The 15696-nt window shown below is 38.3% G+C and overlaps 1 protein-coding gene across 7 annotated transcripts in view; it reads right to left on the bottom strand.

The window, feature by feature from the left end:
* Window positions 1-1666: 1666 nt before the first annotated feature.
* The window catches only part of LHX2 (LIM homeobox 2), a 37976-nt gene continuing 23946 nt past the window's right edge, over window positions 1667-15696 (bottom strand). For all 7 annotated transcript variants that reach the window (XM_048823127.2, XM_048823128.2, XM_048823126.2 and 4 more), the window contains 2 exons: window positions 12463-12668; window positions 1667-4879 (listed from right to left, as the gene is read on the bottom strand). In XM_048823127.2, coding sequence (XP_048679084.1) covers window positions 4592-4879; window positions 12463-12668 — 494 coding nt within the window. In that variant the 3' untranslated portion in view covers window positions 1667-4591. The remainder of the gene's footprint in view (window positions 4880-12462; window positions 12669-15696) is intronic.

The following is a 15696-nucleotide window of genomic DNA, read 5'->3' as shown; positions in this document are numbered from 1 at the left end:
GTGAGCTGTAGCTCACGAAAGCTTATGCTCAAATAAATTGGTTAGTCTCTAAGGTGCCACAAGTACTCCTTATCTTGGAAATGCAACACTGGTAAAAACACGTAACTGGCCTTCTTTGCTCTCTATCATCCATTCAGTGTCATAAATGGCCAGGACATTCCTTATCCCATTTGCTGCTGCAATACACATCTCCTCATACAAGGTAAAGGAAAACTTTTGACCAATTGGTTGTTATTGCTGAAGACTCCATATCGGATGCTGGAACCAAATGGAACCAGATCTCTTAGTTCTTTTATCCAAACCTATACAGTAGTTTGAACTTTGCTTTCACCAACTATGGACATTTCCCAAGTCAGCTTGACTGACATTTTGTGACATTCCAAAGCTAGTCAGTGCACTCAACTCCTAGTGAATAACTCCAAGAGCTGTGGATACAGCCAAAATAATCAATGCAAAGAGAAGAGTGTTTACAAGTCTGAATGTGAAGGAGGCCCATGAGCAGGAGGTTAAGCAGAGAAATGGGGTATCAGTCACTGAAACTCAACGGTCTTTCTGCCCTCATGAAATAGTAAACTAGGTCCATTACCTGCAATTCTCCATGGGTCTTACTGTGGGAGACAGTACCCAGGATTGAGATTAAGAGAAAGGTGGATGGGGACAGAAGAAAATATCCTTATTCACAATGCCAATGCTAGTCTCTTCACAATGTACTGAATGTTGACATTCTGGCTCTTCCTTCTGTGCATACTGGATTTTCCATACAGAGTAACTTTAAACCAACTGCATTTGGAAAACAGTAATGGTCATATGGAGTTCATGCGAGTTTTATACAACGTCATAAAGTAACAAATTAACTAACTCAATTCACGTGCGTTCATTAAAGATCTCTCTCTCTAAGCATTACTAAAAACCCTGTGACTGTAGTGTCCGGGCACTTGGTGTTACACTGAAGCATCTGTAGCTGAACTGGTTCTAAGTCCTCTATCAGCAGCATTTCCTGTACCCTAAGACTCACTTTTATTTTTCTTTCTTATTTCTCTCCCTTTCTTTAATATTTTTAATATTCTGTTTTCTATTTTCTTGTTTAAACATATGACATATTGATCTTGCAAAGCACCCAAAATACCAAACCTATTTGTCAGAAAGTATACTTAAATATGCACTTTTCAAATACCTACAGGCCTGGCTTCCAAAACAGTATGTTTTATTATGGAGGCACTGTTGGCACCCATAACATTTAAGGTTGCGTTGACTTTTGCTCTTAAAGCAGGGATTCAAACTCTTTGTTATATATGAAGAATATAATGTATCCCCTAAACATACAATACGTAATCTTTGAGTAGAGAATGAAGTTTCTGAAATGTAAAAGTTAACTGTATCAACATATTTTAAATTGTGATAATATTTCATAAGAGCAATCGCTAAGGAACTTTACCTTAAATACAGATAGATTTGGTCATCATTCTTAAGATCAAATATTCTTTCCCTCTATTTGACTAAGGGAGCAATCAAGTGTTTCAGTGAATCACATGCTGGCTTCAAAAACTCTCTGATGTGTAATCCATTTTACTGTTTTGTATTAGATATGAATTAAAAGACAAAATACTTGCATTATCTTAAATAATCTAGAGAAAATGTATTTCAAAAAGTATCTTGAGTCAAAAAGTAGCAAATCAATGTATGTATTTTCCATATTTGTATAGTTTTCATTATATTTTTGATCTGTTACTCTCAAGTCTCTTTCATATTTAAAAAATGAACTACACACCTATCATGCAAGATGTAAAGAAGTATGTTCAACTAGTTCAAATTAGATATACAGTAAAAATACACTTCCAAAGAAATATCATTTCCATTTTTGTTCATGTTTTTAACAGAATTTCAGACTAGTACATCAAATGTGGAACTGTACAAGTATGTGAAGAAACATTAGGATTGCAGTAGTAAAAAAATGTACAGCATTCAAAACCAACAAGCTCTAAACAACTGAACAATACCACAGGATTGAAACAATCATGGGGACAACATAGGTCATTGGAGACAGTGAATGAATCCGAATGTCCCTACATAAAGGCCCTATATAGAATATTGTATCTTACTTATATGCAAAATCCCTGATTTGATTAAACCAGACAATTGATTTAATTGCCTGTTTTAGGTTTTAGATAATAGAAACATGAGATTATTCCCCTCCATAAATCTCAGTTATTGAAAAGGCAATATTGAGAACTGATTTCAAAGATGTGGATTCAGGTAGTTAAAACAAAATATCAAAAAAATAAAATACCAACCACAACCAGCACCTCTCTTCAAATTGTTAACAACTACATTTTGCTGCATTACTATTGAATTTAATAGTAAGTTTTTGAAAACCATTTTGTTTATATAGGAATACACAGGTTTTTATTTATGGCCTGTATCCATTTCATATTGGACCAACATTGCCTTTTAAATCAAGAAAAGATCCAACTAAAGCATTTAACAAAAATAAAATTCCCAAGGTAATTGACAATAAACAAAACACCACATACAGCAGAATATCTGTGTGTGAACACCCTTTTCAAAAGGTAGAAACATACTCTTTAACAATCCACTAACCAATATTATTTCCTTTTTAGACATCTTTGCTATGGGGTATCTAGTAAAGTTTGCTAATTCAACCTGCAGGTTTTTTAAAAAAAAAACATGTATTTGTAAGTGTGTACAAATTTAATGAACTATGTTAAACTGTTTGTCTTTTAGGGATGGAAATACATCCCCCTTCACAAATCTTATCCAGTCATGATTTCCTATGGGGACTTCCTTGTTTCTCAGATTATTCATCTTTATTTACCAGAACTGAAGAGCAAGAAAGGTTAATAAATATTTTGAATACGTCAGGGTCCCAGTCTCACAGTCCTTGTGCACCCAGATCTCTCACTGACCTCAATGGAAATTTGGCATGCACAAGGTCTGCAAGCTTTCAGCTGAGAAAGCTTTATAAATATAGCATTTCAAAAACCAAAACACTGTTTGCACGGAACCCTGGCCTAATGAATCATCTTCAGTACACTGAGAGGAGCAAAGAACACGAATCTTAGCACCTATCTTGCTGCTAGTTCAGAATAATCTTTTGCTGATTTCAATCCTATGGGAGCAACAGAGCAGTTTTTACTAAGTCAGCCACATACAACCTAACACATCTGACTGAAAAACCTTGCAACAAGATTGAAAAGAAACAACCTTATATATGGTACATACAGCTCAAAGTCTGCATTAAATAAACCATTGGGAAAATAGCATACAGCATTCTAACTCAAATGTAAACCTTGCTGAGGTATACTTATTTTTTCCTTAAAGAATGAAAGACTATCTTTCAAAAAAAAGGGAGAAAGAGCTCACAGCACAAATGATATTCAGAAGAGCACAGATCTCACAACTGGAGAAGGAATTAAATTAAATTGAACAGGTCCATTATGGTTTAAGGAATAGCCATTTTTATTAGTATCCATAACAATATATTCTTACCTGCTTTTTTATACCTTCAAACCATTAAAAAAGGCCATATATGTTTGTGAAACATAGTTTTGTCTCAATGTTATCTGCCAATGTTTTAAATTAATCTAACAAATACTTTTTCTTTGTTTTTAGGGGACAACATTACCCTGTGTCTGTCTCAGAAATAGGTTGATCATGGCCACACTGCTTTCAAATGCCTGGCTTGCCCTCTCCATAAAATAGGACAGACGCCTTTGGTTGCATAAAAGCAGTATTTGTTTCCTTTTCAATGTTAACTGAAGTTAAATTGAGTTTCAGCAACAAAATTAAGCAGTATGTTTGTGTAAATTTTAACATTCAATAACAATTTTAGTTTCAACTAACAATTATTTATTTCTCTATAACGAAAATATCTAGACCCTGTTATACAAATTTGATTTTTCACCTATATATTTAGGAATCAGGAGGCAGATGTGTATCGTATTTAGAGTTTACTCTAAGCAGATACTGTATTTGATGTGCAATTTTCTAATCAATTTAAATACAGTCAGCCTACCTGCACTGTGAAATTAATGCTAAATGTAACTGCAGCTGTTACCAAGTAGTTTCCACAAGTGGTTTTATTACTGGTTAGATTTTACAAATTCTGATATTCAAACAGACTTTCACCTTAAAATTCTAAAACAACAAAGCAACCAATGAAGGGCATAGGACTATTCAAAGTAACAAACTCTTGTAACATTTTTGCCCTTGTTATAAATATACAGAGAGAAAAAGAGAAAAATGGACATGTAATCCAAAGTACGTAGATAAAACAGTATATAAGGCACATGGCAGTCTTTGAAAATTACAGAAGCTTTAGCCAACTTAAATTAATTGCTGTTTCCCTTACTCAGTCCACAAAACTGTACAGTTACACAAATGTTGTGTTGCAGATAGATCTTCCAAGTTATTCCTCAGTCCATAATCTGTAATATCAGAACAATACATTTCCTTCTGTTTTCAGGAGAGATCCTAAGTGTGGTTAGTCAGTTGCTCAAAGCCTCTATTAAAATACTCTTGGAATTTAACTAAGAATAATTTCTTTTTTAAAGAAATTATTGAGAAAGAGTCATCAGAAAAGATTTGTGAGAGTTGTCTGTGAAGGACTTCGAGATTCATGAACCTCAAGACTTCCGGGTACTGACGTCAAGACAGATGTCACAGTAGGCATGGTAGGGTTAGTCAAGTCTGTTAAGGTAGTGGGAGTGCTGGATGGACTCATGGAGGCGTTGGATATTTCTGAGGCGGGTCCTGATGGAGTTCCTGCTTGGAGTGTGGAATCTGAAGTCTTATCCACCCCTGTGTTTTCTTGACGTAAGAGGTTCCGTCTGAATTTGGCTCGGGCGTTTTGAAACCAAACCTGAAATAATTTAATATAATAGGGTAGCATTTAAAAAACAGCATTTTTTTAAAAAAGCAAAAGACACAAATTCAATACAGTCTCAATTAGGTGTATTCTTTTATTGACTGCATATCAGTGGAACAGCTCACTTTGCTACAGTAACTCCACAGGTTGTGTGTCCAGTTGTGTGAAGTATTCTCTGCTTAGCATGTAAAGCATTTCTGTCTGGCTTTCCCACATTTCTCTAAGTAAACAGACTGTGCACTGGGATATGAAGAGGACTGGGGATGGAGGAGAGGAATCTTGCTTTCCAGGCAATGGAGAAAACCGTCTTAGGGCTTCAGTAGCCGCTGTGGTTCTTGCACCTACCCCCAGCTCCTGAGAAGTATTTGTCAGGATTGGAGCGGAACTGATGAGACAATGTGTATAATCTTAGATCCAGCAGTGCCAGCCATTTTTTGGTCCTCCATCCCTCCTCCCATCGTGCACTGCAAAGGATGTAGAGCCTGTGCATGGCATCCTGCCCTTCCCCTCGCCCCAAACAGCTCCTCTACAGCTCCAGAGGTAGCAGAACTTTCCCCTCGCTCTAAAAGATTTGCCACTCTTTCTCCATGAAGCCTTCCTCTCTCCACCCCAAAAGTGTTTTGGATTCACTCCCCGCCCCAGCCTCTCTGTAAGGTGTTTTCTCATTCTTGTTATGAAGGTATACAAAACAATCTGTATTGTACTAAAACATAATTTTAGAAGCAACAAAATCAATGTGCAAAAAGTGTATTTATCTGTATGTAGCTAGAACTATATTTATCTCCTGTATTGTCTAGCTACTATCTTTCTGTCGATGACTGAGAGACAAAAGCGGCAAAGTTCATTTCCTAAGGCTAAATTGCTGAGGCTTCTCTCCAAAGGTAATAGTGTCTGTCCCATTCCTAAAGGGTTAGTTTTAAAATAAAATACTCTGCTAGTTTATCTCAAATTAAATATCAGTACAAATATATTAAACCCCAAGAATATTTCTATCAAATCCAGGTACAGAGACATATCTCTATTAAATTTTAAAATGGCATTAAAAGTCCTGTGCTCACGCTGATGCAGGCAGATACCGACCTTTTAATACCAGACACTCAGACATTACTGGGATAATATATCGCCTGGCTCTGATCTTACAAAGTGAAGCCCGACTATTTAGGTACCACAGGGTCTCAAGTCATTGTGTTTTATCACCTTTAACTGACTCTGTCTTGCTCTCACTGAGCTCACACTGACTTATTTCAAAGTGAGCAGCATCAGTCCCTGTCAGTCTAGGTGCAGAGGGCCTTATCGTTCTTTCTGCAGGAAGTCTCACAGAAGGGGGCTAAGAGAGAGGAGATATCGGTAAGGGTGTCCTATCACAACTTTCTGCAAGATGGTCTGTTGTGAAAGAGGGGGTGTGCAGAGCCCAGGGGTCCAGAAGGAAGACAGAGCCATCCACACAGAAGTCTTATGTGTCCCCGCAACTCCCTAACAGTATGGTCCTGCTGCAACTTGGGCAACCCTGGGAATCCCCTTTGAGTGGAATCCCCACCACACAGAGGAGGAGAGTGAGGTGTAAAGATAACACACTCCTGGGATGATGCATGTGCCCCAGCCTTCCATTCCCTCCCCTGGCCAATCTATTTCCCACGTATGGATCCCCAGAACCAAACACCCTCTGTGGGGCCCAGGGAAAGAGGGGGTGCTGATGCAGACTCTCCGTTCTTCAGGGAAAGAGGGGGAAATCCATGTGAAGAGGGGTTTAGGTTTGAACTCCAAGGAGTGGGGTTAAGAACAGACGGGCAGCTTGAACATGAAAAAATTCCCTTTATCCTCATGTGCAACTCCTACTAATGTTTTCTAGACCAACCAAGGGTAGTCTATGGTCCATCTTAGTGTTTTTAATATTTAATGTTGGCATTCCCCTTATTTAAAGGGACACTGTCAAGTAGTTTAGGCTCCATGCATAGGTTTGGTATATTATAATCAGAAAAAAAAACTATCCCAAAAAATTATTATTAGCATTAACTTTTTTAGGGTTCCTTAAAGATGTCAGATGTATTATTATTATTTAGTTGTTAAGTGCCAGTGATGTGTTCAGTACTGGGCAAAAACAATGGAAAGAGGGTTTTGGCTTAAACCTTCACCTGCAATGTCTGCCGTTCCCAGGCCCTGATTCTGCAATTAGATCCATGCAGGCAGAGCTGTAGGGCTCTGTAAAGAGTGCAAGGGTCTGTCTGAGTGATTCCAGCTGAAGGACCATGAACCATGTGTGCAAAGAATAAAGGTGAAACAGATTAGTCTATTTTGATTATTCAAGCTGAGAGTATGTAAAAAACAGCCATCAGAAATGATGAAAAGTACACTGGGAATTTTTAAATTTGTATGGGTTTTTTCATTTTAAATAATATACATTATTTGTAGTACCAGTATGGGAATTTTTATTTTCAAATATATGTAATCTGACAATGTCCCTTTAACAGCAGGAAACAAAGGTAATCAAAAGTTTAAAGAATAGCCCTGTCAAGGCTGAATAACTCAGCCATTTTATAATGAAAATAAAACAGCCAAAGTCACCATTTCACTAGTTCCGATCAAGTGCACATCATCCCCTGACTTCATCCTGATATTTGCGAGAGACATACTTGCACATACAGAAGAGGGCCAAGCCCCTCATGCTAGCAAAATTTCAGTTTCTAAACATGAAGTAATGTGCTGGTTAAAACAAATGATAACATTTCTAAAGACATTAGAACTACTTTGATCTTCCACCCTACTCCTAAAGCCCAATGGATGATGCTGCTAAAAAACCCACTAGTGTCTCTAAATGTCTAATTTTGTATATAAGTTAGTGATTTGGAAAAGAGAGAGGGTCAAGCCTCTTAGTTTGTATGTATTTCCTTCCATCTTCCAAAGTCATGAAACACTCTTAATCAAATCCTACCTTCAGCTGCTCATGCAACTACCTGGGAATGCTACCAATGGGAGCTGCATACATGGAAAGATTTTGACAGGGTGCATTTTCCCTTTATTATGATTCATTCCTATTAGCATTATGGGTAAAATATACCCCAACATCTTACAGGTGCTGTCTAAAAACGGGGATAATTCCTAACTCCCTCCCTCTCCAGGGTGTTGTAGGGTTAACTGGTTAATGCTTATAATATGCATTAGGGATGCACAATGACGAGTACTAATATTGCTACTTAAAAAGCTTCTAGATGTTGACTGTACTGAGATTCTGAAAAATATTTAGCCTTGTGTCAGAAAAGAATAGCCTCAAACAGCTACCCCCAACAAATTGTATCCAAGTCTGTGGAGTAGATTTACGATGTGAAATATTTTCAGCCAACGTTTTTATTCAAGGAAATTGAGAGAAGCAAAACTATTGTTTGTGTGAGCTGTTGGTAATGTGGGCTTGCCTTGCACTATGTGTCATCATTTATATCTCTGCAGATAGGATGTAAAAAGGCTACCAAGGCAGAATTCTCCACTCAGCACAGCGGTGGTACTGTTTTAAGCCCACTTTGCAGGTTCAGGCCCTGTACCAATAACAGGGCTACATTAACACAAGGAAACAATAACACAACTGCACATAACAGTTCCAGAAGGGCTCATCTCACACCAGTTAGATAATCAGGAATCTGGTCTTCAGTATTTAGGAATAAATAAATAAATAAATGAAATCACAACAATGTGGGAAATGTTTAATGTCTCTTTGTTCAAATGCATAATTAAAGGTCTGAACTACATGAACTAAAACTACCACTGAAAAATAGAACCAGCTATACGCTTAACCACAAATAATACTTCTATATTTGAGTTAATGGTATTGAATAGCTATGGATGGACAGCTAGGCAGGATTGTCCAGTGGTTGGGGCACTAGGCTAGGGAGACCTACGTTTAAGTCCCTGCTTTCCACAGATTTCCTTGAACAAGTCACTTAGCCTCTCTGCATACATTTCCATATCACTTTCTTTGTCATATCATCTTGACGGTGTGTTAAAGAGATCCTGAATATTAAGGGCAAAATCCTGTTCTTACCTGGGACAGCAGCATAGAACAGGGTGGGCTACTGCAACAAGTTGCTTGCTGCTCCTCAGAATAGCATGCATTCTAAGCTATTGGGAAGAGAGGAGGTATCTGGACAGACCTCTACCAAGCAGATTACATCTCCTTGAGGTTATAGATGGCATGGGCCAGCTCATTTGCCAGTCCTCCTCTAGCACTCTTTAGTCTCTATGAAGGATCTTACCCTGCTACTTGCAGGGAGGAAAGAATCCTTTTCTATCTTCTCCCCTTCCCCTTCTGCACTATGCAACAAAGGTCAGAATCTAGGCCCTAAAAAGGAACATATTGTGCCATTTATCAAAATTTCCTCCTGAGAGCCCCCTTTCCTCATACCACCTGCAGAAGGTGTTAGATGCAAAGAGCTGTGGGGTTTTCCTCCCTCTTCTCGTTTGCTGGGGAATGAACCTAAAGAAAAGTTGTTGAATTCCAATCAACTCGTTCACATGTTCTCACTGTGACATGCATTAGGTATGTGAATGAACTTGTAGATCAAAAGGTTAAAAAATAAATAAAAACAAACAGAAATAGCGGAAATTTATGGAAAAAAGTTTAACATAATTCTGATTTAGATACTTCTGGGAAATAGTCTGTGCATCAGGAACAATCATTTAGAGAGTAGTATATACACATACCCCTACCCACTACTGCTGGCCATGGATGATTGATGACTCACTACAGACTGAGCCAAGCTCAAAGTCAGGTCTTCCAAGTGTGACATCACAGACCCTGAAGAATCTGGCCAAATATTCCACTTGTCGATCAGCATACCCACCCATGATATGTAGTCATGGGACTGATGTCCATACAGTAAAAGGACTATGGCCAACTCCTGGTACACTGGAAACTAACCTGTGTATGCTTAGGAAGCTCACCAGTTTCATTACAAGTGCCACAAGGTTTAGAGACAGCTACTTCTCTGTTCATCAACTGTATGCAGGCTTATATAGAGTTTCTATTAAAAATTACGTATAAAGAAAGAGAAAGATGTTGAAGGCAAAAACATTGTCCCTGGCCAAATCAGCATAGACCTAATCTTTCAGAAAAGAAGGTAAGTTTACAGACATGCCTGGCAATAACACGGGCAATGTTTGGAATTTAATACTACTGGAACATGTCCATGTATGTCTGAGAGTCTGTGTGTCTTCGGTACGGAAGATCGATGAAATCTGATGTTGCATGGTATAGCTCAGTAGTATTAATGAATGGCTTTGAGTTCAATAAATGACATGGACTGGATATCAAACTCTTCAATTTAAAAGAATTAATGAACAGCACTGTGCCAGGAGCTAACAAGCATGACGAGACTTCCCGAGCAAGGAGCCACCTTGCAATTACTGTAAGTAAACTTTCAAGTTTGAAAATCATCTCCATGGCCACAGAAATCTAGCTTGCTTCCTCTCACTGGTCAGTTAAAGTGCAAATTGGACACAGAAGCTCTAAAACTCTGATCTATGCAAGCCAAAAAGAAAGTGCCCACATCATAGCCCACATTCATTTCCAACATATAGCTTGGAAAGGTGGATTAGAGCAATTCCACCACTGGCAGAAGAGGCCATAAGCATGGCTGTATTAGGCAAAGTGTCACTCTGAATCCCTTTCTTGAAACACTACTCCACTATTTCCCGTGGTCCTACAGATCCAGTCCTCTCCTCCTTATTGTCCACCTCCCACAGTGCTGCCAGCAAAGCAAACCACCTATGCCACTGTGGGAGCAAGATGACTGATTCTCCAATAACATTAGCAAGCTCATAAAGAAGCTGAGTGGAACTGCAGGGGGCTGGACAGGATGAAAAGAAGGGCAAGCATTCAGCACCCAGAAATTTCAGTGGTTAAGTGTGCAAGACAGGGGTGGAAAGAATAGAGCAAGGGCAAAGAACCAATGACAGAGGGATGTTGAAGTGGTGGCATTCACAGCGTAAGAGCATTGGAGTGAGAGAACTAGGGTGTAAAAGGGAAGGAAGGAATGGGAAGAATAAAGTGGGAAAAAATTGAAGGGCAGAGCATGAGTAGAGAAAACAATGGAGAGGGATGAATGCTAAGGTTGATTCAGCAGGGATGGGATGAGAGAACAGAAAGATGGTGAGAGAAAGAGACAAGAATGGCATATGTGACTCACGTTGCTAGATGCACTATGGGAAGGCATTCAGAGAGCTCTGTGATAGGTGAAGTACAAGGAATAGAGAGGAGATGATTAAAGTGAATCAAAGTGTGGGGGGGGGGAAGAAGAAAAGAGAAAAGGAAAAGAGAAGCCAGAGAAACAGGAAGAAAATGGAAGAGAGGAAGTAGCAGAAGGAACATGGAAACATGCAGAAAATCCTTTCTTGTCAGGCACATATGGGAGCAGCTGCTGCAAGAGGCACCGATTCAGGCATTAATAAGTGCAAACACTAGCAGAGTAGGTATCTGTCCCACTGCGCTGAGGTAGGGCCATAAAAACAAGCAATGTCAAACAGCAGGAAAGATGTGCAAGGGAAGGAGTCACGGTAATTTTGTCATTACAGTTTTTTTCCAGAGGAACCCCAACCTCCACTCCTTTTTCTTTCTATCCACCTATCACCACAAGATCGAGGCTGACTCCAGCGAACTTATCTTTTCTCTTAGCACTGCTTTCTCCACCCCTTCCCCATTTCACTGTGAACTTGCCAAGGTGCTAGCGTTTCCCCATCGTTCCCTGCCAGGTTTTGTCACTGTGCCTCATTTGGTTCCGAGAAAGGCTCCGACCCATTTCCCCACAAACTCCACACAGGCTTTTGTTTACACTATTTCAGAAGGAGGATCTAGAGCTCCTGAATTCCCAAATTTACCTCTGGCTCAAAAGTCATTTTGGAGAAGAGCCCACTAAATCCAATTTGGTGTAGCACAGAGTATAGATTTAGATGGAGCTGAAGGATCCAACTTTCCCACCTTTTGCGTCCCATAAATATTCAGAGGGAACAAGTGCCTTTGGGCCAAGAAAAATCCAGCATTCAATGGAAAAATGTCTTTAAAAATGAATGAGAAATTAACGTGTTTTAATCTTTGAAAAATCTATCTATTATTCACTTCAGCTACAAAGCCAAGATGTCCGATCTGTCCTGACTGACAAAATAGATCAATATTTCTGTTTAATTTTTTATGCAATTATTCATTCATAGTGACTTCTAAACTCCTATACTGTTATTTACCTAGAAAAGAAATATGATAGCTAAAATCATTCACCTCTCCTTAAAAGAATACTGCAGGAAAAATGCCTGGCAGATGTAACTAACTGTTTGATAAAAATAAGCAAGGCACCTAATTTACACAACTGTGCTCTAAAAATTAGAGCCCAAGATATATTCCTCTGCTAGGCTGTAAAGAAATGGCTTTTCTTATACTCTCTGGGATTACTTTACGCATCACAGAGGGTACTAACAAATAAGAAAAAATTGGACATTAGCAATATGTGGAGGTATTATCCACGGTGTTTCAACTAAGGCTTGTCAAACCTGAGATTGATATTTTATTTACTGCTAAAGGCAGAAGCCTTTGCTCTTCTTACCTGAAGAACTCTTTTGGTTAGGCCAGTTTTCTGAGCTAGCTGTTTCAAGTCCTTGGCATCAGGATTGTGGTTAATAGCAAAATAAGACTTCATTGTCCGCAACTGGTGGTGTTTGAATGATGTCCTCATGCGCTTTGTTTTTTGATTACTGGGGTATTGCTGGTCTCTATCCAGGTGGTCACCATCGTTCTCATTGCAACTTAAAGCTAAAGACAAGAAGGAAATGGTTGTGTAAATCCATCACTCTGTGACCAGCATTGTTTGCAAATCATCTGAGTGCAGCAATTAAAAGAACATACTATGGCATGTGTTGTAATGATAGAAACCCTACTTGCCTTCCCCTCCATTCCTGCATCCTTCTATTCTTCCCTTACAATAACTAATCTGCAAGAATCCTCACCTGCATCTTTACTGCTTTTAAAATGTCAGGTCTCTTTCCTTTTTTCTTTTCTCCATCTCCACACATCCATTCCATGACTTTCTGTCTGTAGGACAGTAGCTGTCCTCAACTCTGTAAAGTGTTTTAATGCACTTTGTATCACGATAAATTGCATTGTACTGTACACAGACAGCTGCTAAATAGAGTCCACTTAAATCTTGATGGAACAGACTAGTTAAAATTATAATTATTTCCTCCATCAAGCTAAACCCTGTAGAATACAAGAGAGACCATTAAATAAAACACTGTTAAAGGAGTAAAGTTTGTGTGTACAGACAGAAAATTACAACTATAATTTGACTAGTTAAAGAAATAAGCCTGTTAAAATATGTCAGTAGTGCGCCAAATCAAAAATATACATTTTAAAAACTATTCTCTGTATATTTATATTTCATTAAAAACAAAATCTCTTTAAAAATAGTGGTTCAAAGAATCAATTTTCCACGTATCCATTTGAGATCATTTAACAAGGCTGCCGGATAGATCTGGAAAAATCAGTAACAAGTCTTGCAAAGCATGTTTAGGAGCAAAGGAACATTACGATAATTACCAAATAGCACTAAAAGTTGCACGCCAAGCAAAATATTCTCATAAGCCAAAGGTATTATTTTGATTTTATACATGCATACAGTAAACCACAAAAAATCCTCTTAAAATAACATTAAGGATCAAGACTAAACCCACAAGAAAATTCAGTGATACGCCTGGAAATCTGTTCTGACATTTTGTCATTAATTCACCCCTCTGTGCTCAGGTACCCGCAATCCCCTTTTTCAGTTTTTTTAAAAAGTTTTGTGTTAAAACAGGGAAAAAATCCCTGTAATCTTCATTTTATACTCTCCCTTGATAATTATTCATCCACTCTACCAAAATGGCTCAAAAAAACCAGATAAATATGTATCTTGGGAGCCATAAAATGTGAATTATTGATCCAGCTGTCCAAACATCTACACACAGGTTTTTAAAATTGTCCATCATTACTGATCCAATACAATGTAATGTAGCAGATAGCTATGGCCTTATTTCAAATACAGTTTATTTATCAAATTGGAGCTGTTCAGTTCCATAGAATAAATACAAACTTTAAAAATCAGGTGTGGAAACAAATTTAACAAAATGTTCATAATATGCATGTGTGTCTTTTGTACCAATAATAATAAATATATTCAAACATTATAGAAAGCAATTAGTCAGCAGGTACAATTAGTCAGCAGGTATAGCAGGTACAGTGATTGCTTTGAAAACTTCAGCATTTCAGACTTTTAAAGCCCAGGACACATTATGGAATAAGGCTTGAAAAATTTCAGTTTGAAAAACAAAGGCAGGTTTGTCTCACAGACATGTAAAAAGCATCCGAAACCTCAAAACTTCTCTCAGTGTTTTTTAGACTCCTATAATTTAAATAACTAGCCATATATATAAATCCTTTCCAGGCTAACCTCATGCCAAGTTTCAGCAATGAGGGGCATTTTTTCTGCTGAGTTTTAAATTTGATTTTCTCATGGAAAAACTGACAGCACCTGAATTTGAGGGAAAAGGAGACACAAAAGGAGACAGCAGAATGCTGCACTTATTAAGCTGAATGGAACACTTTAGAATCTTCTTCTGGCTTCGTTGGGTACTGAAGTCTGGTTGCCAAACATGGAGTCACCCTTTGTACTTCAGTCTCCCTCATAGTTACATTCTCCTCCTCAAATAATGGTGGGAAGAAGATTATTTAAAATTATATTGCTCAGGGAAATGGGTGTTATGAAAAAAAGGTAACATAATACATTATTTATTATTGTTGTTTAAAGATATTCACTCACAGAATTGTAGAAATTCACTCACAGAAATTAGAGATGGAAAAGACCCATGAGCATCATCTTAAATCTTTTCTAATCTCCCAGAGGTGACAAGTCAGTGATTGATTATGAAAAACATCAAATTATTTTCTGAAGAACCAAAACCTGTTTTCCTTTCATTGCATGATATGGGCTCTGCACTCTCCAGTGGAGCAAACCCCAGGATTGCAGACAGCGTGAGACTGAGGACCCTGTTTTTTAACATGTTCTGTAAAAAGCTATGTATGTTTGTGGTCCAATATAAATAATAGCAATTCTAAATCCTCTCAGAACAAAATCCCAGCTTGCCTTCAAGCCTCAGTTAGACACTGAATCATTTGCTCTTTGAAAATATCCCATGTGTATTATAACTTGTTTCTCATCATTTACTTCCCTACCTCTTCTCCCTACTCACCCAGTCCCCAAACAAAATAAAAACAAAAATGTCCCATTTGGGACCTGCAGAACTATTGTCTCCTTTAAAAAAAAAGGAAATGGCACAACAGAAGTTAGAAGTGCATGGGGGTGGCTGTTGCTTACTCTTGTTATGCCAGCTGGATGGATACCCCTCGTGATGCTTAGCCTGAGATAGACATTTCTGATTAGTGCCAATAGCCATTCATATTGGGGTGTGGTACTTAGGATTCCATCTTTAAATCAGTCTATTGTATTCGGCCAAAAATTATACATGACTCTCCCAGAATCTGGATTCCCTCCCAGGGTGTGGGTAAAAAGATACTCAGTGGGCCCAGAATCTGGATTCCCTCCCAGGGTGTGGGTAAAAAGATACTCAGTGGGCAGAGGGGAATTTTCATGGGGATGGGGAGAGTAGGGGGTCTCCTATAGAATACCTCAGTGCAAAGAAATAATCCTGTAGATACTCCCTATGCACCCCCTCTCCTTTTCAGACACTTTTGCTCCTGTTCTTTGTGTGCCCTCCCTGTGTATCTCACAGAGGATTTGTTAGACAAT

Source organism: Caretta caretta, chromosome 16 (assembly GCF_965140235.1).
Source record: "Caretta caretta isolate rCarCar2 chromosome 16, rCarCar1.hap1, whole genome shotgun sequence".
Lineage (NCBI taxonomy): Eukaryota > Metazoa > Chordata > Testudines > Cheloniidae > Caretta > Caretta caretta.
This window is presented reverse-complemented; position numbering and strand designations above follow the sequence as displayed.